Genomic DNA, 26,870 nt, shown 5'->3' on the forward strand with positions numbered 1-26,870 from the left:
ATACATGCATGTCTCTGTAGGGAGTGTTGTCTACATCCCAACAACTGTTATTGAGTATACACAATTAGCATAATCTATGCAATACTGGAAACTTCCTTTGCAATTTAGAAGGAATTCCCTGATTTTAATATTTCATAAAATTTTTTCCAAGTCTGAGGCAACATAATCTTTTTATAGAATTTTCAGCATGAAACTAAATTATCAGTTTCATTAAGGTGGCTTATCAGTTTTAATTTTGCCAGGTGCCATGGGGTGTTCTTGCTAGTATCAATTGCATCAAGTCTGAAACTGATGAAAATCCAAATACAATTAGGAAGAGGAGATATAAAAAAGAAAGATTCCAAATCAGGGTGGATCCTTTTATTGTGCTGGAGGGAAAAAGTTTGTGATACTTCTTTGATAGCAATAGTGGAGGAAATGAAGTACTGATTGCAAGCCAGGTTTGAGTTGAACATTAATAGGAGGGAAGTCAACATTACCCTGATTACTGCATGTGAGAAACAGATGCTATCCCCTCCTCTTTCTGCTGATGTAACAAAAGGCATTGTGCTTGCTCAGGATAATTGGGTGGAAATAACATATGAAGAAAGAGGTTTCTGAGTCAATATCAAAACCTCAGGAATATGCAAAGTTTTGGCATAAACAGAAGGTGGGGTTTTCCCTCCTTTTTTGGAAGAAAAAAATTCTCTACTAATTGGCAACAGCTTGGTGCAATTGTCAAAAATATGGTGTGTTCTATTGCCTGAACAGTCAATGCCTGGCTGCCTCCCACGACCCTGTACTCATACCACCCCCAACACACAACTCACACGCATTTATTACTAACTCTTCTTGAAGACTTAGCTTATAACTGCTTGAGTAATTTCCATACCCCTCTTCTTTCTTTGCTGTTTTAAAAGCTTCCTTCTCTGTGCTCTCATAGCTTAGCCTTTTTCTAAACCAGCCCAATGGCCAGGCTGTGAGCAATTGAGATTGAGAGCAGTGGTCTTATCTCATTGGTTTTTGCATGCTGCACCTTGTCTAGTCATCGACAACAAGCCTTATCTTACTCTTCCTGCCCTTCATGCCTCATCTGATGGCACACATTATGGCTTTGAAAATATTGGTTTTATTTCAAAGATGACCATCCTAAATCACAGCAGTAAAATGCATTATTAACCAAGTTTTGTCACACAGAGTTTAACTACATGTCCATAGATTTGGTCATAAAACAAAAGCCATTTCCCTAGTATTATAATAGAGAGGGAAACACCAGAGCAGCTCTTTGTAGGGCTGGCCACTAGAATATTGTTTACTGGTACTGGGAAGAATAAATGTGGAAGGACAATGTGGTGTAATAATTAGAAAAATAATATGAAGATATACACGTGGTATAAAATACAATTTTCTCCTGATTATGTGTATATATATATGCAATATTTCTTGTATGTGTGTGTATATATGTATATACACACATATATCTATAAATTTATAAATAAGAGGGGAGAGCTTACATTTTAATTCTGACAAGATAAAAGAAGATTGAAGACATTTCATCCAAATCTGCCTCTCGCATAGTGAGTATAGTTGGTATACAACTGAAATGTTTGCAGAAAACCTCAGGGCAATTCAAATGGGCCTTATATTCCCACCCTCTCACAATCACCTAATCCTTCTCCCCGCCTCCTTTTCCCCAATCACAAAAATGACGTTCCTAAGTGTGTCAGATCTAGGTGTAATCAAACAGAATATGAACAAAGGAAAAGTTGGAATAAAAAGCTAACTTTGTGTTCACAGATTGACTGAGTCGCTGCTGGAGAAGGTACCTTCACTAAACCTTTTAGAGCCTCTTTTTGCATCTCTTCAACCACTTAGGCAGGCCCCAGTTCTGCCCATGCCCTGCAAATCCTCATTCCTCTTAGGGGATTGTGCTCCCTCGTCCACAGCTCCTCCTCTTCCAATCAAGGGTCTGACACTGCCCATTGACCACGTTTATTTTTCTGCCTTTTGGCCCTGGGAGCTTGTCTGCTGTAGGATAAAAGTGGAATTCTCTGCTGTCTGCAGGGCTTTCCCCAGGGAACAGAGCATGAAACCCAAACTTATATAAAATCATATCCTGTTTGCAAACATCATATTCCCTTTGCTTCTCACTGATCTGGTCCTGTAAACCCCAGCACAGCTTGAGAGCCCATTCCTCATCTAAACAAATGCCATAAGCCCCTTTATACTTTTACAACCATGTCAAAAAATAATATTGCCTGCCAATAGTGATGTGATTGGAGTTGCCTCCTCTGAGCCATAAAAGAAGCGCAGAGTCTGTTATCAATTTCTCTAAGTGTATCAGGGGAATTATGGGTCGATTCAGTTCCAAGTTATAAATGACAACTCAAAAGCCGCAGAAGCGTTTGAAGCTGGGAGCTGATGACGACATTATCATAAAAGCCTGCTCGTCCTTGCTTTTGTGGGTTTTTCTGTGGCCTATCAAGTGAAGAGGGGAAAATGAGGCTGAGAAATGACTTCAAGATTTCTTCACACAGCAGCAGGTCAGATGGCCAGGCAAATGATCACTATTTTTAGTGATATACCCTGAGGAGTGAGAACTGAAGTGATCCTGCACTGGCTCTTGTTTTCAGAGTCCCTTAATTATCTATTTTACTACACAATGACCAAGGCCTGGGATTTGGTCAAATGTTCTTTTCAACTGGTGCATTTTCTTGTAGTGCAATCACACAGTAATAAGAAATGAGTCATGCCATAATAACTGAACAAAATGAAAAGCAAAACACAAAGGAATTCAGAAACCTTGACATTGTTGCTCGAAATGCAATTCTGGAGAGCACATTTCACAGCACCTTAAATATCGTTCATCCACTGAGCTGCTTGACCAACACTAAATTACCATGTGCAAGTTTAGGGGGAATTTTAATGAGAAGTAGAGATGTTCTGATTTCATAATGTCCCAGGTAGTGTCCTCAAAAGCCAATTAACCCATCAGTATTCTATAGGTGTATATTAAACCCGCTTAGAATGAAGTTATATATTCTAAGGAACTGGAGTTTACTTTAACAATTGGGGATCACTGAGTATTGCAGAATGGAAATCATCAGGTCAATCTTAGGTAATTTGAGACAGAACCGTGTCTTAAGACAAAAGTCATTTCAGTAATTTCCAAAATCTCTAGGGTGCTCCCATGTTGCCAAGTTGGGGCCCTCTGAGATCATACTGGGGATCTTTCGTATAGCTAATCTGTCTGGGATTGTCCTGGAGGCGAAAATTTAGACTGGCTTAAATCCAGAGGACCCAGGGTTTCTCCTAAGACTTGTACCAAAACCAAAAATCTGAGAGGGCAAGATGGCTTTTGAAAGGCTAAGAAAACTATTTCATTCCTGTAAACAAAAATGCTGAGTCAAACTAGTTCACAAGAGCATCAGCAAGTGCAAACTTGCGCACACACACACACACACACACATTCACACCCACCCTGACCTACATAAGCATCACCTCTTCTCCAACCTTCTCCAGCACTGATAGAGCCAAACTAACAATGCAGGGCTCCTCCTTCTGCCTCTGCCGGCCTACCCCCAGATTTATCTACCACCATCCAGGTGAGGTCAGCTCTGGGGACATTACTAAGGACTTACTCTACGACCCACACTGTGCACTGTGCATTATGTTTAATATACTGGTCCAGAGGAAGCAGCCAATATTCATTCCTTGGTCATTTTGAAGAGTTTACTAAAGCAGTCCTATGTGAGAAATAAGAAGTTAATTTGGGTTTAGAGCGGTTGTGTAGAGGAACTTTGCATTGAAGGGATAGTGAATTAAAAGCACGTCCCAGGTCAGATTTGGGAGGTGAGTCCTGGGGAATGGCCTCAATTCAGTCCTGGGTCATACATTAAATATACAGATGATCATTGACTTATGATGGAGTCCTGATAAACCCATTGAAATTTGAAAATGTCCTAAGTCAAAAAAGAATTTAATACACCTAACCTAGCAAACATCATGGCTTAGCCTAGCCTAACTTATTCATGCCAAACACTTACGTTAGCCTACAGTTTGGCAAAAGCATCTAACACAAAGCCTATTTTATAACAAAGTGTTAAACATCTCATGTAGTTTATTGAGTACTGTACTGAAAGTGAAAAACAGAATGACTGTATACTCAAAGTATGGTTTCTACTGAATACATATCACTTTTGCACCATCATAAAATCAGAAAATCATAAATTGAACCATCATAACTCAGGGATCATCTATACTTCTAAATGAGTGGGGTTTGATGGCCACCACCCTTTTAATAGCTTTGATTTCCTCCACATAGCTGTTCCCATTAAGTAGTCATTAGGTTTGTTTCATTTTTTGCCCCTTTTACAGGTAGGCAGCCATTCTCATAAAACAGCCATTTGAGATGTTGAAAATAAGCACAAAGCCAATGAAACCCATTTTAAAAGTCAGCTTATCCTCTGCTTTCCAGAATGATTTTGCAAGCTCCCAGCTCCACAGGAGGTTGGCTAAAAATGAGCAAGGATTAATGTGGGATGATGACTGTCCTATGCTGGTGGTCAAAAAGCAAAAGTCACTGGTGAGCTGTCACAAAGGGGTTATACCACATCAGCCACACTGCTGCACTGCTGACCCAGAGGGAGGAGGGGGAAGCTGAGGCTAGTTTGTTAAAGATGAAAGCCATGTAAGTGTCTAGAAAGCTCTTTTGGAACTCCTCGACAAGGACATGTACATCACCCCCATACTTTCAGCTTTTTACCCTTCACTGTGTGACTTCAGGAAAATAACTTAGCTTCTCCCAGCCTTCACTTTCTCATCTGCAAAATGGTGTTAATGACTATTTCACAAGGTTGTTTTGGGACTCAGTTTGTTGGCAAACTGTAAAGTCCACACAGAGGCAAATGGATATAGCTACCATACTGTTTTCCAGAACTGGCAGAATCATAGACAAAGGAACAAAAGGCTACAACTCACTAAATCTGGCATCATCAAAATGATAGAATAAGCTGAAAATATTCGAGATTTCTTTGCATCAAATTTAGTTCTAGCAAAACAATTGTTAAAAACATGATATACATGTGACTAGTTTTGTTCTTTGTCTTCAACATCGAGTCAATTTAATTGACTTAAATACCATAGTCTTTGAAAACTTCGCCTAGAATTATGTTGTTTTAACATAACACTTAGTTCTACAGGATGATGGTTTGTCAGTGGTAAGGGTTAACTTTAAATAGATTTCAGGTTATAGGGTATGTTCTAGTCATCTACAAAAATGTAGACATTTTTCTTCATGTGTTGCTGGGTTCTAACAAATTTGTCCTTGAAATGTGGTCTAAATATGTTGAGTCAAAATGCTTACCTTAATTATTGAAGATAAAAATGTCCCCAAGGGGTTCACAAAAAAAGGTCCCATAATGTAAAGCACTTTGTGATGTCTATGCCATTTTCACCAGGAATATAATGCACGTGCATACTCAATGTGATTCTAGTGAAAATGGAATTCGGCTGCAAAACTGTTAAACCCTCTTGTAGCACCTTTTCTCCAGCTATATAAAGGCCTAGCAAAGCTGGCTTCATGAGTGGGTGACCTGTGCAGTCACATGGGAACTTACAGTTAGAAGGGCCTTGCTCTTGGTTTAATTCTGTATTGCCACCATCTTGAAATTCTTAAGAATTTTTTTTTTTTAACAAGGGCTGCCATGTTTTAATTTGGCACTTAGCTCTGCAAATTATGTAGGCAGTCCTGAAGTCTAGCATAACCTTTACTGAGAAATAACCTCATACATAACTGAATAGATAAATCAAAAAAGATTTTTTTGTGTGATTTTATGTTCTTTAAAGGCAGTAAACCAACTCGTACTTACCCCAAGTCCACCACAAGGTAATGAGGAAAAAAACTTTTGAGAGTCATCACCTATAGAGTAAGAGGACATAAAAAATATATATAAATTGGAGTTATATAGTTCTTAAAATGTTAGTGTTTATTAACACATAACCATATGTCAAATGGTATTTATCACTTGATGCAAAATTAAATTAATAGAACTTCAGACCAATTATTCAATACAGTTAATTTTCAGAATATCATTGTTCTGTCTATCTGTATACAAAAATAAGAACTGAAAGCAAATCAATATAAATATTATTGCATGTAGAGTCTGTTGCCCCACAAGAATAAACACATGCTCATAAGATTTGGGTCACAAGATTTTTTTTTTTTAAGTTGGCCTACATGTCTGTATTATACACTACAATTTTTTAAATTTAAGGTAACTAATTCAGCTATTCACTGAGTATATTCATTTAATGGGATGTTTTGAGCTACAAGGTTTATGCCACCACATACTGTCATTTTTAAAATATTTCAAATATTAAAATATCTTCTCAAATGTACAGACTTATTCCTAATTTCTACTTAAGACACAGCTAAGTATGGCTGCTTATAAGTAGCTATATCAACTTTAAGATAGAGCTGAGGCCAAGTACACCATAAGCCACTTCTAACATCCACAATTTTTTAAACAGTACACTATGACAGATAATCCCATTTGGGGATCAATACAGCATCAATATCCATATAAAATATCTTCTTCAAAAATATATGCCCAAAACTGAACTGTGAGTATCTCTTAGAACTGGTGTTTCACGGGATTTTTAGTAATTATTTTGTTTACCTGTACTTTTATTTTCTACATTATCTACTACATGAATAGAGAAAAACAGTAGTAACTGCTACTAAATCTTCATTAAAATTTGCCTGTGGAGTAATCACAGGGAAAGGCAGTGAACATTTCTATTTCATAGTCAAATGGTTCTGAATGGACTTCAGCATGTCACTCAGCAGTTTAGTGGTAGAACAGGTACAAATTTCCAATTCACCTATCCCATTCATTTGTTCTATCGATGGTCAATGAAATGAGAAATTAAAATTGAAAACAGGTTTGTAGTAGAATTCATATGCCATGTCAGTAAAAGTCTAAATAGCTTTTACTGCCACAGAAGAGAGTTTGTTTTGAAAACAATAAATTGTATGAGTTGGTTTTTTAAATGCAATTACTACAATATGAAAAACGATAAAGAAAAATGTATGTGCAAATGAAGCCATCTAGTTATAAAGAGAGATCTTTATTTTTACAAAAAGATGAGACATCAACAGAATTAAAAATAATAATAAAAATCATAAAATAATATTAAAACTGTAATATTGGCACCAGTAAAAGGCACATGAAAATTTCTGGGGAGGAGTAAAGTTTTCTTATGTTGTTGTTTCTAACAAAAATATATCTGTATCCTTGAATATTTTGCAAGAGTATATTCATATGTCACCTGTGAAATTAAAATATATATGTACATTTTAGTCTCTGAATTCTTCATAGTCAACAAACAGGAATGAAGATAATATCATAACATAGTAAGTTAATTTTTTTTTTGAGACGGAGTCTCGCTCTGTTGCCCAGGCTAGAGTGCAATGGTGAGATCTCGGCTCACTGCAACCTCCACCTCTCAGGTTCAAGCGGTTTTTCTGCCTCAGCCTCCCGTTAGCTGGGACTATATGCACGCGTCACCATGCCTGGCTAATTTTTGTGTTTTCAGGAGAGAAGGGGTTTCACCATGTTTGCCAAGCTGGTCGCCATCTCCTGACCTCGTGATCCGCCTGTCTCGGCCTCCCGAAGTGCTGGAATTACAGGCATGAGCCACTGTGCTCAGTCAATAAATTAGTTTTTAAGAGTAATTTTAAAAAATTATTAACCCCCAAGAGAATTAGCAAAATAAGTATCCTACTTAGGAGAGATTTATTTAATACTATTATTTAATAACTACTTAGGAGAATGTTTATATAATACAAAACAGGCATATAATTGACACTTTAAATTTAGAAATGGGCGAGAAACTTTTATTTCACCAAACTGACTGGATTTATTTTTAATTATATTGTCTTATCAATGCACTGAAATTTGGCTAGCTGCAAGACAACTGGAAACTGGTTATAAGAGCAACAGGAATATTAATGCTAAGGAAAACCTTGCACCAGAAATAATTGGAGAGAATGTCTTTTCAATGTCACCTTACAGGGTCTAGAGTATTTAAAAAGATAAATGATGTTCATTTTCACATCCAATTATTTTATCGTCTATAGATGTCTTTCAAGATACAAAGGCTGATAGGTCTGGTCATACTGAACTTTTATTTAAACCTTTCCTCCTAACTCTAGAACACAACTATCAAGGGAAATAGCACTAATTTAACTCAGAAAAGACATCTCCCGTCTGTGTTGGGAGGAACTGGGGGAAGTAGTAGGATATATGGAAGTGAAAGGAATGGATAAAAAGAGAGAAAACATCTTGATGATTATGAATTTCTATACATTCACATATGGCTGCTTCAACCTGGTCTTTCAGATACAAACAAACAAACAAAAACCCACAAGAATCCGAATTTCACAAAAAGCAAAAAAAGTATTAAAAGTTAACCTTTTAAAAGAATAGAATTATTCACTTTGAACTGAAATTGAGAAAAATTAGATAAACTTTTGGATACACTAGGGAAAGAGAAGTAGTTTTGAAGTGTTGACGCGGTTGAATTTAGTGCTCAACCTTAAGACCTGATAGAATGCAACATCCCTGTTTCTGTGTACTCATGTAGCCCACACACAATATTGAAATTGTTGCAACGATCGCTGAGAACTGTATATGAAACTCCACACATGCATAGAAGGCTAACTTTAAGATTATCAACTGTAGGAATATTATTTCACATCAAATGTTCAAAATTAATGAGATAAATGGCTACTTTATTTAGATTAAAATTTTAAAAATTGAATCATAGGTACTTGCTGCTTTCATCACATACATACATGAAAGGAACCTTTGTCCAAGTTAAAATTATATATGGAAATTCATTTTTAAATCATCAGATTTTAAAATGATACACCCATCAAATGTTTTACAAAAATTAGGTTTGCTCAAAAGTGCCAAATTTCTTGAAAAAAAAAAAAGCCATGTTTTATAAATAAAAGTTTGATGTTGCAAAAATTTAAACTTCATTTATCTTATAAATATGTCTTTTCTCTTAAAATGTGGAACAATGGTTGTTTAGAGCACCTCTCAACTATCAAACGTGTGTTTATATTCACAATTTGATCAATCCCAGCCTGTTCCAATAAAGTTGGAAGGGTGATTTATACTTTAGGACCAGAGATTTTTAAAAAGTGGGGGAGGTTTTGTACTTGTTTTTTCTTAACTCAATTAAAAAATAATGACATGGACACAGTCCCCTATTTTTGAATGCTTGAGTATTATGACCTCATAAAATCAGGACAATTAAAATGTCTGGTTTACTTCATCTTTTTGGTTAGTTGGGTAGGATTATTGATTCATGTTAAAATAAGAACATTTATTATACAATATTTGCAGCAAAAGAAGTATTTTATGTAAAGCATCTGCATGTACAGAGACTGGTTTCTAAAATAGGAAAAAATGAGCATATATGTTTAGATTGATTTATTTGTATTCATATTAATATATGTTAATTTGATAGTATATATTATTTTAATCATCAAATATTAGCAATGTACTTTCTAAAAATTGGATAATCTTTATGTATTCCCCTTTGGTCTTACTTCTCCCCAAGCTACTGCTACCTATACTGTTACACACATGTGTGGGCATATTTATGCTCACTCATATGCCTGCCTGTCATAAACTTAGAGATGTTTGCCACTTGTTTAAAAAGGTATATTGTAAGTGTTATAATGAGTAACTGTTAATTCTTCCTTACAATTGCTTTCCAAGATACCTACCTATATATGTTATCTACTTACTTTCAAATTGTTTAGGATTAGTTAACATAAAACAATTTTGAAATAACATTGAATTAGGTGAAAGAGTTCAATAACTTAGTGCTGACACAATATATTTATTTGAAGGAAAAACTCCTAAAATGTCTTTTTTAGTTAAAACATTTAAAACATGATCCCGTCAGCATCTATTGCCAACGTTAGATATTGTTATTCACTTATAAAAAGTTAACAAAACAATATTATCATTTCAGCTAAAATAAAGTTTGTCACTCGTTTTTCTTCCAGAAACGTGTTGTTTCTATCACTCATATAAAGCTTATATGAAGTTCTGCAACATAAATTTGATTTTAAAATCTGATGATAAACTTTCAAAAAATCATACCTTAACAAAAAACTGTTTATTATCGTTTTCTAGTTTTGCATTTAATGTATTATTTAATTCCAAAGCTAAGACAATAAATAGATTTGAAATCTTGCTATAAAATCTATTGTGATAGACATAGTAGTATTGAGTTTTCACTTAATATAAGTTGTACTATTTCCTTCATTTCTTAAGGTCATAGAACAAAGAACTAAAAGATAAAAAAAAAAAAAAATGGGAACGGTGAAGAGAAATTTGCATAAAGCATGTAAAAATCGTTTCTTCTTTTAGTTTGAAAACATGACACACAAATTCAGCAATGCAGTTTTTTTCTATATGCAAAAACACATTGTACAAATGTTATTCAAATGAAGGTTAATTTTAAAGTAAACATCATGGAACCTACATTGTCATTTTCTAATGCAGGGTTTTCTTAATCTACAATGGCTTCTATTGCAAATGACTCATTCCACAGAGCAAAGCTGTTGGAAAAACTGATTTTTTGTTGCACTACTTGCCAAGTATTTTGAACTGACACCAGCATTGACTAATGATAGTGCTGGAATGTGCTGTTCCCAGTACAGTGGAGGCCCGTACAGACCTAGGAGTATCCTGGGGTCCAGCTTCTGTCCGTCCAGGGGGTTGGTGCCATACAACAGTGAGTGATGTTCAGAATGAACAAGCTGTATTTCCTCCAGGCTGGCTTTTCGACCTTGAATTCGCTGAAAGAAAACAGCAGAAGCCAACAGTACTCCACTGACAACATTTAGAAGAAAATGAGACCCCAAGTCACATTTAAGATGATTAATAATGGGCTGAATTTCATCATGTAGGAATGTGACACTGATTTGCTTAGTAAAATACCATAATAATATTTGAAAAATGAGTGTATGGAAGGTTCAGATCCAACAGATTGCTTATGCCTACATGGGCAACTGACATAAAGTATATTCTTATTTGGCATAGAAGAGAAAGCTATAACACAGAAATTAATAGTTAATTCTTTTGTAAAGTATCAGCTTAAAAACTAATAGGGGCTACTATTTAGCTGATAATTAAATTTATTACAATCTTATTTTACACTTACCCAAATAAGTTATTAGAACACATTCCTTATTCCTTCTTCAAGGACATAAATACATACCATTTTATTTTAATGAACTTGATGATCACAGATACGCTAATCACTTTCCATGTGTGTACCTCACAGTAGTATCAGTTTAAACCAATGTTCCTCAAACTGTGTCCCATGGGATCAATAGCAGGTCAATATCTGTTTATTAATGGTCTGTAGTGAGGTCAGTACAGAAATTCAGATCAATATTTATAAACTGTTATGGCAATTTGACAATATTTTTATGTCTTTTGAATCTACTATAATCTTGTACCTCTTCAATATTTATTCCACTTTTGCCATATTTCATTTTTAACATTTTTAATAAGAGTATTAGTCTCTGACAGATTGGAAATTAAACAAAAACAAAACCTGCTATTCAATCAGACACTGTTTGAGACACTCTAGACTCCATCCATTTTTTACAAACAGGCTAGGCAGAGACTTCCACTCCATCTAACCAATTATAGCCCTTCAACGTAGGCAAAACTGTTCATTAGGTCAAACCTCAATTATCCAATATGCAAAGTGTTCTTTCTGGCTACGTTCCTCAGCTGGCACATCTGTGAGCCTGATAAATATTGTGCTGGTACATGAAGTTAATTAGCCTTAACTTTTGGAAATCATTGTGCTTTCTAGTATTACAGAGATGGTGTTAATATTTCACTTAAAAATATATATCACCACAAGGCAGCTGTAAGTTAACATTTAAGTACAGAACAACACTGAAATTCAAGGAGAATCTGTTCAGGGAATGCTGTCTGTTCATGTTCCTGACCAAGGAACCACCAGGTAACCTGGAAACATCAGGTGACAACACTTCAGGATGAGGACAATTCCACATTCAGCCTCCCTAGTTTAAGGTGATGCAGCTGCTGCCAGACTCTTCAATGTTGATGTGTGGTTCACTGAACGGGCAGGCCAGGAAAACTTCAATATCTGACAATCCCTCAGCATTTACTGGGCAGGAGGCAGAGCTGTGCTTGTCATTGAAAATAAATGATCAGGTCACAGTGAGGGAGGAATGGTGGGGGTCTGCAGGGGTAACAGGAAGGGAGTGATTAAAGTAAAATCTCATTAACACTTGCCTTTACGTGCTAAATAAACTCACAAATACTTATGGAACTTTCTTTGTATATCATTGAAGTTCTGTTTTTGATGCTATCATTCAGCACTGTCTAACCCAATTCAAATTACTAGAAAAATAAGAATACGATTTAGAGAAATTATTCCAGGTGGGTAAGATCAGAATTCTGATGCTGAAGACTAAGAAAAATTTAATGATGGCCTTCTGGTCAGCCATCTTTCTGATTGATAAGAAAACATCTTGAACCAAGTGGGTTGCTGGGAAACATTCAATATGGGAAAGTTTACGGAAGACCAGAACAACCAAAGAAGTAGGATGACATGACAAAATAAGCATAAGCAAATTCAAGGCAACATTAAAGGGAAACGTTTTAACTGTGAGATTTCAGGGGGTGGAGAATCCCTCAAGACAAATAATGGTAAGTCCATGGTTTGAGTCATCTAAAATTGGACTGAGCAGGGTATTGGAAAACAAAATGTGGCAACCAATCCTAGTCTGGCAGAATAATGAACACCATGAAATAAGAGGGCTTCGAGCTCTTCTTTCTATGGGTCTTTGAAATCCATAGCCACTAACATCATATACGCTGATACAGTGAAACATCAGTGTCTTAAACAATGTCAGTTCTGCAGTTAATGATCAGACCCATGTTTTGATGACTATCATAAACTTTCTTTGATTTTTTTCCCCTTTCTTCATTTCTATAAAGATTCTTTTCATCTATAAATTAAATTTTTACCTCTGGTATAACATTAAATACCATTAACGATAAGTATATCTTGATGTGTTCATACACTAGTCATGTAAATTTGCATACCATGCACTCTATGCTTGTCCAACACCTTTTCTTATTCTCCCACAATCCCACTGATTCTAGCTGAATTCCAGCTCAATCACAGATTTGAACACTAATCTGCTAACAAGATTCACTGTAATTGACAGTAGCTGAAGTGCTAGTAAGTCATAAGAACAGCGGTTTCCAATCTTTTTGGCACCAGCGACCACCTTCGTGGAAGACAAAAAAATGGGGGAGATGGCTTCAGGGTGATTCAAGCACATTACGTTTATTGTGCACTTTATTTCTATTATTATTACATTTTAATATGAAATGAAATAATTATACAACTCACCATAATGTAGAATCAGTGGGAGCCCTAAGCTTGCTTTCCTGCAACTAGATGGTCCCATCTAGAGGTGATAGGAGACTGACAGATCATCAGACATTCGATTCTCATAAGGAGTGCTCAACCTGGATCCCTCACATGCACAGTTCACAATAGGGTTAGCGCTCCTATGAGAATCTAATGCCGCTGCTGATCTGACAGGAGGCAAGGCTCAGACGGTGATGCAAGCAATATGGAGCAGCTGAAAATACAGATGAAGCTTCACTCTCTCACCTGCCACTCACCTCCTGCTGTGCAGCCTGGTTCCTTACAGGCAATGGACCACTAATGGTCCGTGGCCCAGGGTTTGGGGACCCCTGATAAGAGGAAACCTGCTGATCGGTCATCCCCTTGTGTAAGATCAGTCAACTAACAGTAAAGACAGAGCATTTGACCCAGCTATCTAGCACTGACTTATTCTAACAGCTTTCTCTGCTAGTTATACTCTAGGCCCCATCCTTGTCATTAAAATGTACCACTATTACTGTGTTTTCACTTTGATTTATCTTTTTCTCCTTCTTGTTATCCTTTCTTTTGACTCTAAGCAACTATTTTACACTGGCTCTTATTATTATTATTATAAATATTTTTTTAAAATAATTTCACTAAATATAAGGAAGTACTTATTCTTGGCAATTACCTTCTGCTTCTTTGGTTGCTAGAGAACAGCCCACAAACATAGTGCACATGTTTCTACAGAAAGAGAGCAGTGAAAACTAATTCAGTACCCCCCCAAAAAAATGTTTCTACCTGTAGACAGGATCTGGAAAAAGCACGTTTTGAAATTTGTATCTCACAGAGACAATGCTAGGAGAATTTGGTGGATGACTAAGCTGAAAATTCTGAAAGAGCAACAGCTTTCTTTATTCCTTAACATGTAGGATCTCCTGGAGTAATTCCGCTTTGCCTCACTTGTAAAAATGCCTTAAATTTGCCACATTCAACTTTTCCTTTCATATTGAGATCTTCACCAGTTCCCATTTTCTGGTATTACCATCAGTAATTTAGTCTTTTATTTGTGTAGGCTTAAATATAGATATTCCCACTTAATCCTTTCTTACATTTTCTACTTCCTGCGTACCCTTTATTATTTCATTTCTCTCTCTCAATGCTCTCTTGAATCAAAGGTCAATAGCATAATGAGTCAAAAAATAGGCTAAAGTGCTCTAATAATCTTAATTTAGGGAGTACTGATTTCTGTTCTCAGAGATACTTGGTCTGCAGGATATCTATGTAAAGTTATCTATAATAGTCTGCCCAAAAAGGTTTTTTTAAGAATTCTGAGCATATTGGGGCACTCAATGCAAATAAGGGATGGATTTCATCTGGAGATGTCTCACTTGGAGTCAATACAGGTCTTAAATGTATTACCAATACAGGCTTAGGAATGGAACCTCGTAGCTCTTGTCACTTTCTTAATTTAAAAATTTTGTGATGTAGGACTGTGTTCATTGTTACATTATCATTCCCTGTTCTGCACACTTAGTTTCTTCCCTGAGAGTCTGAAAAGGAGCTATATTCACTGAGCGCTTACTCTGTGCTTGGGAATATGATCATGTTTAGTTCAGAGCCCTAAACAGTCATATTCAGGTTGGAAGTTTGACCAAAGTCATTTAAAATGACCATATCATTGAGTCTCACAACACACCATGGTTCTTTCTTAAAGAAATAGTCTTTCTGAAACAGAGCCCGTTAATGCAACCTGATTATAGAAGAAATGTTCTGAACATGATCTACAAAGTCATACTGTGACAGGATAAAATGCAGCCTACCCACACCCACCCACACACAGAGCACACACACGGTATAGATTCATATTTTTTTCTGCCAAGGAGCAGGGAAAAAAGGAAACAGTTCTATTCCTTTCCCTCCTGTGTTCAAAGCCTGGATTGAGGCCAGTGTCCTAATCAGTTCTCATTGGCCCTGGAGGAATCAGAACCTTTTGTAAAATATAATAAAGGGCATAAAATCATGATAAAATGCATGAAAAAGCAGTGCCTTTGGTTAGGGAACGAGAAATAATTTAGCAGAACAGATGGATTGCATTGGTTTGGTATTATTGAGGACATGAAAGGGCTCATTTTGTGGCAGTTCCAAACTAAGAGAAAATGTCCAACTTAAATTTGACAAGTCAAAGTACCTGCCTGCACTGGGGAAAACTCCATTTTCTTTAATCATTTTCAAAGTGGTGACATACTAGGCAAGAATTTCCACTGAAATATCTCATTTTATGAAAATATTTCATCCATTGTCCCTAAATAAAGGGATGTGTTTTTATTTATTTTCTCCAAAAATCCAGGGCTAAAGAAATTCATAGGTTAAAAAAATAAAGAAAATAAAGAATTGTAAATGACCTCTTACTGTCAAAGTTACACTCTGCCACAAATACCATACTTAATATTTAATGAGTCAATTCATAGTCTTATTGATTTTTTTGGATGTATTTTCTTTCTTTAAAAAAAACCATAAAAATCTGATCTCATTGCTTACATCTAAGCACAACTACTGGAGTTTTAAAATGCTCCAACCGTTTCTTAAAATGTGAAATAAAAATGGTTTCTAACTGCCCCTGCAACTGCATGATCTTCCATACAACCCTCCTCGTGTAATAACATGTACTTCTCAGAGTTTCTCTCATAAAAAAGGTTGGGGAGTGAAAGAAGGAAGGAGGCAATTAAGCAGGCAGGTGGCCTAACAGGCTTTTGGTCCTTTCTGTGGGTCACATGGTAAAAAAGAGAATTGCAACTTGGGAGCCTTGACTTCTGGTCCTGACTCTCACATGTCCTTAATGTGCCTATAGTCAGATATGAGATATCTCTGGGGGCCTTTGTTTCTTCATCTATGAACATAAAGATGTTTGACTAAATTATGTCAAAGCTCATTTTTAGCCTAAGATGATAGGATTCTATGTGAAATAACCTTATACACCATAGAAATGTAATAAAATATGCTTCGCTTTGATTTATGCATTTGCCTTAGGCAAGCAAATAAAATAATTGCAATGATAAATTACCGAGGTTGAGACCAAAGAGGAAACCTGAATAAGGATTTTCAAAAGGAGTCCAGCTATTCCGTGATGCTCACTTCTTATAAGTTTAATCATAATTGAAAAATAAGAGAATTTTTCACAGCTTATATTCCTATCCTGTAACAACTTCAAAATAATAAACACTTTTAATAATTTTTGAAAATTATGTACGACACTTGTGAGTTAGTGTCATCTTTGTTTCTCAGGTTAATGCTTACTTCTGTTACTTTCCCATCTCCAAATATTTGATTCACTTGCCTATTTGTCTCTATCTTGTTAAGGTTACATTAAGAAGTTGTGTTTCTGTTTCAGTAGTTCTTAACATTGGCTGCACCTTGGAATCAACTGGGAAGTTTAGAAGGTACTGATGCCTGGGTCCTACCTTATTACCTTTGTCTGGGTGCAGTTCGGGCACCCAGGTGTTTCCAACCACCCAGGGGATTCTAATGGGTAGCGTAGGTCAAGAACCACATGTTAGAGGGAGTTGTCCATACTTACTGCTCATAAGTGAGTGCAAGATACTGATACTGCACTGACCAACACGGGTCTACGGAATGGTTAAAATATTTGGTTGGTGGACAGAAGGTTGGTGAGTAAAAAATTATCTATCTTCAAAATGTTAAGTGCCTTTCATATGTCTTAATACTGCTTGATTCAGTCACTATGACTTATTTTAAACTATTTTAGGACATACAGCCATTTCTAAAGTACGTCAGAAAACAGCAAATCCCATTTCAATAATAAAGCTCTGAAATGGTGACAAGCATATATACTCTCTACTTTTTTTAAGTTTTACTTCCACCTATTTCAAATCACTGTCCTCACCAGAAAGCAAGAAAAAATGTTATCCCTTAATCTAACTGCTCAATGTTCACAATTCTTTATGCAACTGAACCCCCTACATTGCAGTTATTCTTTTTAAAAATTATAAATAAATATTTTAATGGTTGAATTTAAAGCTTTGCTTTTTTAAACTGGTCATCACGTAAGAAACAAACTTTCAACATGTATTTTTTGTTGCTCAAAAATGGCAGTTTTCATATGACTGAAAATTATGTAACTCTTTTTATTAATAAGCTTTAATGCCGCTGTTTCAGAAGCTCTGTATTACTTTCCAAATGGACTCAGAAGAACAGCCTCTCTTATTTCCTTTTGTTGGTTGTTTTCCACATTAATTCTTTCTGTTTAGCAGACATTTTTAAAAGAAATTCTAAATCATTTGACTATAATCTGCACAATTAGTTTTGGTATATTTATCTGCCTGGGTCCCCTCTGTGATAGACAAATATCTTTTAGAACAGTGACAATGTAGCCTGGTTTACTCATCAAATCTAGATCACTTGGTCTTCTTCCCAAGACTGCCATACCCTTTAGAGACAATTCACAGGGCTCCGTGTTTGAGTTTCTCTCTGTTTTGTGGTTAGATTCTAAGACACAAACACATAATTTTTTTTTTTTTTTGCAAACTAAGCAAAACAGTACACTGTTACGTGCTGCCATCTAGTTAGACTACTCTATAAAACAAATGTTTAATTGAATTTCCATTAACTCTCAGTTTTCAGTGCTTTGCAGTCTTGATGTCAGAAAACCTGCACATTCCAAAGTGTTTCACCACAGATGAATGTATTTCCTTACTTAGATTTGATTTAAAACAAAGAGGTATTTTAAAGTCATCTATGTGTGCCAGAAGATATGCTAGAATCCCCGCTTCTTAGCATCATAAGATTCTGCACTAAACTTGCTCTCCACTTTTCTCATTGGAACTGCCGAGAAGTCCCTGAAGGGACAACAGTAGCTTGGATTTGTGTCCCAGAATTGTTTTGTAATTACTTTGTGTTGGCACTTGAATAAACGAGTTAAACATTTCAGCACAGTATGTTGCTTATGGTTTTTACTTATGAATTAAGCGAAGCAAAGTTATTCAATATTAGTCACAAAAAGGCAGTGCAAATTCCACATAGTGTGTAATCCAACAAAAGCATTATAAAATGTTATTATTCTCAAAACAAATGTGAGAGCAAGCAAATGTCTGTGGGTGGTTTGGTGGGGCTGGGAGTCATGAGCATTTCTGGAAGAAACAACTGCAAGTGCATTTCTACCAGATGATGGATCAACCTCTACATTTTTTTTTTGACCACAGAAGAGCACATTTCTTTTCTTCAGGAGCAAGCACATCTTAGAAACCCAGCTACCTAATCAAATAGCTTGTTTCTGAAGGCGACACCAAATAACTCCTCCAGATCCATTTCTCATGGTGATAAGAAAGCTGCTGGTTTTGCTGTTCGCTCCCAACAAAATCACTAAACTAAGTATGAATGATTCAGTAGGGGAAAAAATTAAATGGTATTGGCATGAAGGACTACTAACTGCCTCAACTTATTAAAAACAGTGCCACGTCATGCCAAAAAAAGTTAACCCATGTAACCACTGCAATCTAATATAATGAGGACTAATGTTTTCTCTGGCTACTAATCAGGATTAGTAAGCAGAGCCAATTTACACTATAGCTTACAAACTAAGGGCAATATGTTTATTGAAACATTCTAAAAATTTAGTCTACTCTTAACCAAAGAGAGTGTTATGTTCCAAAAGAACTGCTTAGCAATTCCAGTGTCAGACAGTATTACAGCTGTAAGAGATCCTAGCAAATATCTTGCCTAACACCCTCATCTAAACATAGGAGAACCAAAGAACAGCAAAGTTAAATGGTTTGACAAAAGCACACAGATAACTAATGGCAAAACTAAGGTCAAATATAATATTGAATGATCATCTTTGAGAGAATACATTTTGATTAATTTGCGACATTGCTAAATGAATTGACATAAACCAAAAGTTTGATCTGTGGATCAGTCTCCTGTTTGGAAATGAACGAATCCTTTGAGTGTTTTCAAATTGCTATCTTTTCTATTACGTCATTTTTTATTTCATTAATTGTAAAATTGACTGCTCTGTTGGTTGAGGAAAGCTGACTCTTCTCTGTATGTCAGCAGAATTGAGATTTCTCTTTTTTTGTCCTGGTCAAATAGTAACCCCAATAAACAAAGAACACAAATAACAACACAAAGAGGGCAAGTTTTTCCTCACAAGATCTGGGATGTTGTCCTCTTCACACTCTCACATGTAACATTACCTCCCCTGTCTCTTGGTCACAGGGTCCCACTGATGCTGTCAAGACTATAGAGGCAACTGACCACGATCTTCCTCATTTTTTTCTTTCTCAAGCACAATCAATAAGAGTCTTCAAAATCACAGCAACATAAAATGAATGACTCAAAACCCCTTTGAAATTTGTAATTGCATATTTACTTGTATGATTGTTTAATTAATGCCTGTTGATCACACCAGATAGTAACCTTCTTGAAGACAGGGGATATATATTTTCTACTCAGTATTATATCTTCTACTCCTAAGAAAGATGCCTGGACAACTCAAATTCTTGATAAATATCATTGAATGGATACATCACTGTTCTCAATGTGTGACGTCCAGGTCAATAGTATCAGAATCACCCAGACACATATTAGTAATACATATTCTTGGACCCCACTCCAGACTTACTGAATTAGAAATTCTGAGTTTAGAGCTCAGCAATCTGTGTTTTACAATCCCCTCAGATGATTCTGAAATATGCCAACATTCAAGATATCCTTCTCACCAAGAGTGGCCACACAGATCTGGTGGGAAAATAGTTCCCAAAGATGGCAGATGACTATCTGGATACTGAAAAACAATGCAATGACCCAGGTTGTATGCATTATATTCCTAATTGATTATACTCTTTCCTGTGGAATCTAATAAATCCTCTTTTTTGAGTTCTTATTTCCCACAACAAAGGGAGGAAATTGTTCGTACTGCTTAGGAGAAAATGATAACCTAAGACATCCGGCCTGGTACTCAAATCCCTGGAGTCCCAGTTAGCAGAGATTATACCTCCTCATGTTAGCATGTTTTAGTCAAAACTAGGCAAAGGAACTAAAGTTTAACTTCCTGATGGCCTCTTCCAGCCTATTTAGAAGTAATGCCCTTGAGCCTTGATTCTCTTTATTTGGGTCCTGGGGGTATCTTGGTAAATAAGTTACTCACACCTGAGCTGGGACCCAACTTTCTCTCTGGAGTGAATAAGTGAACTCCAGTGGGCAGATACTATCATTATCTTTGATTCCTTTAGAAGACTCAGAAACACTAACCAGGTAGCCTTTTGGGTAGGACCCTTCTTGCCCTTTCTACTAGCCTAAACACCCACCACGCACACAGATCACATGCCTCCATGGTGTGCTTTTCTCCTGATTCTTCAACAACTCTGATTCTTGAGACATGTGGCAAATTGCTAAAATATTCATTGATAAATTTGTGTTGTATTTTTCACAGCATTCACATTTTGAAAACAATTTGGCATGAAATAGAAAGTTTAGCATCTTTGTAAGATGGCTTAATAACACAGTAAAATATTTGCATATATACTTAGTCAAATCAAAAATATTAGAAGAAATCTACAAGGAACATATATCAATTGCTTCCATTGTGTTTAGTAAAAAAAAAAAAAAGGACTTGGGAGAGCACTAGGTAAGATTCTACTATTTCTGAGGTGGGTTACCTGGTTTGAAATAATCTCTGTGTGTTCCATTTTTAATTACTCCCCTACTCTTCTGGTAAAAGTACTCAGGAAGAGAAAATAAGTTACGAAAATCGTGTTTTCCTTTTAGTTCTATGTTTTATCTTATATTGAACAAAATGTCTCTACAAAAGGATAACACTTGTTAATGATGTCTAAAATTTAATTTTGAATTTTTCTAATATCATTCATACATGGGCAGAGGGACATAAAATTCCTAGGTATCTTAAAAGTGAATTAATTGTTAGTGGTTTTAGAAATTCCATTTCATGTTTTGGTTTAGGTTAGCATCTCATAATTTCATAAAGTAAATAAATTTATATAGGCAATAATTTATTTGCTCATATGGGAGTTTTGATAATGTAGGAGCATTATTATATATAATGATAAATAATACAGGCAACAAAATCTTCACTTAAGAAAGCAAACACCTGGTGAACTGCCATCAAACTATGTCAAGAAAAGTAGATTCTACTTGCATTGTTGCAACGTTTTGGATATGATGTTTGTACTTGATCTTAATTAAGTGCAAATCTGCTGATCTGGGCTTGTGAGTGTATTATTTGTTAATTTTGTGATTGAGTATTATTAAGGAGACTATTCTTCTCAAGCCCATATTTGTATGATAGTGTTTCTGACATCTCACCTTGTGTTTGATATTACATCGGTCAGTGCTATGCAAACTGAATTGTACCATTTTGAATAATAAAGAACTAAAATAATGTAATGTATATAAGCAATTGAAAAAGAAGACTAACCAGAAAAGGATAATAGGCTTTTGAATTTTTAGACCAGTGTGAATCATACCAAATTCCATTTATTTCTATACTCTGTTCTTTTCATAAACAGTTCTCCTTCAGGTAATAAGTTTTAGGAATACCACTATCTAACAATGCATTCGAAAGCTGTGATCAGCCACTGACAATTTGAAGTAGTTGGGACCGGGCCAGCTGCTGCAGGATATAACACAAACGTGAATGTGAAAAAAATGTAAGCAGCAATGTCTCAGCTGGTGAAAGCACAGAAAAATTGCAGAGCAGATGAAAAGGTGAGACAGGAATGTTCACATGAATAAATGCATTTTGTCCATTAAGACTAGCCTACCACAAAGAATTCTCCTTGCTGGTCTACTTTATGGACTCTATCTGGGATTGTGTAGAAAGGAGAATGGTTTGGTCTCCAAATTGCATTATCAGAAACATGAAATCCTTAAAGATAACTCTAAAATTGACCAGAGTATGAAAGCCTTCTGCCATACAATGTGAATGCCACTGGCAAAAAAATGAATAATAGACTCGCACTCAGGAAAGGACCAGATAAATAAATCTAGCTCATTTTCCTTCACTTTGGGGTTTCTAGGTAAAGGATACATTTAATCAAAAGCAGAGCTTTAAATATGAAAACTATTTGATAATTCTATCATAAATATGTAATAAAACATGAGACTAAATCTGTACATAGTGTTATGATATATTCATTCACAATCTCAACTACTGAACGATCCATAAGACACTACCAATGATTTCATGTTTTTAAAAACCAATTAATTTCCCTTGTAACATAGAATATATTATCCACCGTTTAAAGAAAAAAATCCATAAAGAAAATTTTTTATCCATAGAAATGAACAAACTGAATGAAGGGCTTTACATCGTCAAAAGTCAATTATTTTTAGTAGCTTGCAGAGGAAAAGGATCAGACTGATGTAACTCACGCAGTCATATGTAGGCAAGTGCACTTGACCTGGGGAAAAATTCTGTCTGCTTTGGCATTTCTAATTCAAGTAAAATATTTTACAGACTCAGTTTAAACCTAAGTTGAATTTGAATAGGAATTTTGTTGACTACATTTTGGGACCATAATTGTCTTGTGAAAGTTTAGAATTCTAGTACTTGAATTATGTTTAGAACCTAACAGAGACCCAGTAAAAGAAATAATTAGTAAATGTTAAAATAATGTAAGAAAACCCATGGAGGGCATTTTTCTTTTAAAAATACCTTAGATTCAATGCAGAAGGTTACTGGATTTCAGACAACAATGGACATTTATAGCAACTAAATCAAATAGCAGCTGGTTGTTACATATTTTGCACATTTGACAATGGGAGCCTTTCTGAATTGATATGACTGTTATTTTTAACCTTTGAAAGCATAAAAAGATATATTTTTCCAAATAAAAATGGTATTCACAAGGCATCTACTGAAATAAGTTTAAAAAAATAATGATAAAATGAAAGTATTCAAATCCCTTCATCAAGTTATAAACACATCAATCATTTCGATAAAAAGAAATCACTTTTAGTGGTAAGAGGACAGTTAATATTTTAAATCTATTCATTTCCATGTGGCAAAACTCTAAATTCAAAGTTTTGCTTATAACCAAAAATAATAATTACTTAGCAAAGAGTTTCTCAGAAGATCAACTCAATAAATAACGTCTATTTGCAAACAGTGCTACCATGTGTATGTAATAATTCTGCAACATTGGAACACACACATCAGGCAGCTGCTCAGCTCATCAACACTGACTGAGTACTTACAGTGTGCCCCACCCAGAGTCAGGTGGTAAGCTCTGTGCTACTTGAATCTACGATGGTTCATCAATCATGGTGTTTGCACTATATAGTTAATATTTTTCTATTACTCCCCAAATGAATACTGGCCTCTTTACATGATTTATTTAAGTAAGTAAAAGAGTGTGTCCAATTCTGGATTACCTCACATTTATTTAGCAGCCCAGTTTCTTGTAGTCGTGACCAGATACTCTGTATTCGTCCAGCATGTTCAGGGTGGGTGGTGGAATTGCCACAAACGCACTGGTGTTTCAGCATCAAGGGGTCATAGGCAATTCCTTCAAGACAAGGGAAATACAGCACAAGATTGAGTAATGATACAAGATAATGACATGTTAGGATATAATACGATAACTCCAAAAAAGTCATTATTCTTAAAATAAATTTAACAAAGGGGGAAATAATACGTAACAAATTCTCAGGAGCACATAAGAACTATTTAGTCCTGTCTATCTGGATACTTATGCAAAAACATGAACTCATGCATTAACCAGTACAGAGAACCTAGTTTAGTAAATCTGTAAAGTGATGAAGATGATGACATTTTAAGACACGTCAGATTAAATATATATATAGAGTAATCTTACGAGTATTTTAAATCATTATGAATTGTTTTTAGGCAGATAATTGAATTCAGCAGAGGTTTTAATTTCACCACACCATTGGAGCCACAAAATGAGCTGGCTCTTTACATCTTTCATGAGTAATTCTAGCCTAACTTTAGTTCGTGGTTTTATTTTTGTAATAAAATGGAGGATTTTCCCACTGTTTGCCTATCCTGTTTAGTAATTTCTTCAAGGCTGTTCAAAAACAGTTTCTTTGTTTATTTGTGTTTCTTACCACCATTTATGTCATTATGTAACCAATATGGATGTTGTAGATCTTATAATATTGTGGGGCATTTAAAGTGTTTCTTTTAAAAAATAAATGTAAATTACAATGCCACTACTAGAGATTATACAGATACCAATGAATACAATCTTTTAAATTATCAGGTATTAGCATATTTCATTTTCAGGCAGGCCTTATGATGAGAAAGATTTTATAATGACATGATGAAACTAATTATTAGCAGAACTTAAAGTAGAACTTTTTAAAGTAACAAGTTAGATGATAATTATAACTCTGGCTCATTTAAAGAAGATTTCTACCCATAAACCTATTCCTTGAGGTGGAAACATGTTACTTGCAAAATTGCCTGACATAAGAAATTATTTAACAAATCAAATGTCTTCCAATAAGTGACCATTGAAGTTTATTTGTAGATGGCAAGAACACCCATTATAAGAAGTTTTACAACAACCAAAAAACATCTTCAGGAATAGATAAGCACAAGTAATTTATGCTGTAAAGGAAGTTTAATTAAATACATTTTATTCTTCTTTTGGCTTACATTATTGTGTTAAAGAAATGTTACTCAAGAGAAGAAAATATTTTTCCTTGAGTGTACTAAAATAATGCAGAAGAATGGCACATGCATTTTGAAACCATGTGGTAAAAATTATGTCTAAGAAAAAAATATAATCTTACTATTCCAAATAATATCTATTCTTAGGACTCAAATGGCTTCAAATTCCATCCATCTTCCCCTGATTCTCACATTTTCTTCCTCAGGACTGACCTCCCTTACGAGCAGCTTACTTGCACACTTACCCATTGAATGACCCATCCGAAATCTCCACTTAGTTGTCTCATAGTTTTCATAAAGTGAAAATGTCTCTGATTTTTAATTCATGATCTTAAACCACACATGGCACTACTCATGTTTACAAAAGACATCAAGAACTGCCATTGTTCATACGAGAAACCTTAATGACCCCTTGATGTCCCCACCTCCAATGAACCAAAGCACTGTCTGTTTTCCCTCCAAAACAGATCTTGAATCCCTCACTCTCCTTATCTCCACTGCCAAAACCATACGCAATTCAAGGTTTTATTATCTTTAATCTGGGCTCCTGAGATTGCCTTGTAACACACAACCTGACTTTCACTCTTTTCCATTTGCCATACAGCAGTGGCCACTTCTGCTTAAATCCTTCAGGGCCTTCACTGAAGAGACTGAAATTCCTCCGGGCCAACATAAATATGCCCCTCCCCATCTTTCCAGCTTCATTTCATATCCCTCCCTCTTTTGTTCTCTATTTCGCCTACAAAGGCCTTCCTTCCTTTCCTCAAAAAGATCAAAATCCTAGCAGCCTTGTGATATTCATACATGCTATTCCCTCTATGCCAGAAATTCTTCCTTCTTGACCTCCATAACTCCAGTCCTCATTTGGCTAATTTTGTTTCACTCTTCAAGGCTGTTTTTAATGCAACCTCCTCTACCAAGCATACCCTGAGATCTCTAGATTAGGTCTCCTACTATACGCTCTCTTAGCGCCCTCTAGGTCTCCTTCAAGCATTTGTCACTATTATATAATTGTTGTATAATTTTGTTAATTGTCTATTTTCTTCACTAGACGGTGAGATCTTTGAGAGCACAGATTATAGTTGTATTTTTACCTCTGAAATTTCAGTGGCCATCAACATGCTTAAATAAAGCAGGTCCTCAAAAATATTTTTTAATGAGTGAATGAAAACCATAAATGAATGAATATATCCCCAAAATAGTTCAGGTATTACCACTGTAAAGCTTTCCTCAATGAATCTAATTGGTGGATCTCCTTGGATTCCTGAAGAGGAGTCTTGTTTAATCTTCTACCTTTTATTTTATGTCCCTTATCGTCCTACCCTAAGTGCTTCTAATATAGGCATTTATTTTACTCAGCTTTATATTTCTACACGGAATTTCACAAAGTCCTCTTTTTACGTTTTGCATAAAGTCCAATATGGATAAATATTTTTAAATAAAGTCAGAAGGAAGATATCAAGGAAGGCAGACAAGGAAGCAGGCAAGCAGGAAGGAAGAATAACATTTAAAATACAAAGATGTGTAAGACATGTCTTCACAATTTAAATATATCAAGTATTTATGAGTTACTACCATATAAGAAGAACTGTTTAACATTTTTTCAACTATAGTTTCATAAATAAAAAGTGATAGTTGAATAAGAATATAGAAACAAAAAGTATAACATCTGCCTCATTTTGAAAATATATTTTTGGCCAGGTATGGTGTCCCACACCTGTAAGCCTAGTACTTTGGA

The 26,870-nt window shown here is 35.4% G+C and overlaps 1 protein-coding gene across 1 annotated transcript in view; it reads right to left on the reverse strand.

Annotated features, from left to right (window-relative positions):
• The window catches only part of HDAC9 (histone deacetylase 9), a 910,581-nt gene that overhangs the window by 224,155 nt on the left and 659,556 nt on the right, over window positions 1-26,870 (reverse strand). Inside the window, exons 14-16 of the mRNA XM_073009077.1 lie at window positions 23,869-24,002; window positions 10,747-10,867; window positions 5,850-5,899 (exon numbers count right to left, since the gene is read on the reverse strand). Coding sequence (XP_072865178.1) covers window positions 5,850-5,899; window positions 10,747-10,867; window positions 23,869-24,002 — 305 coding nt within the window. The remainder of the gene's footprint in view (window positions 1-5,849; window positions 5,900-10,746; window positions 10,868-23,868; window positions 24,003-26,870) is intronic.

Source organism: Chlorocebus sabaeus, chromosome 21 (genome assembly GCF_047675955.1).
Source record: "Chlorocebus sabaeus isolate Y175 chromosome 21, mChlSab1.0.hap1, whole genome shotgun sequence".
NCBI lineage: Eukaryota > Metazoa > Chordata > Mammalia > Primates > Cercopithecidae > Chlorocebus > Chlorocebus sabaeus.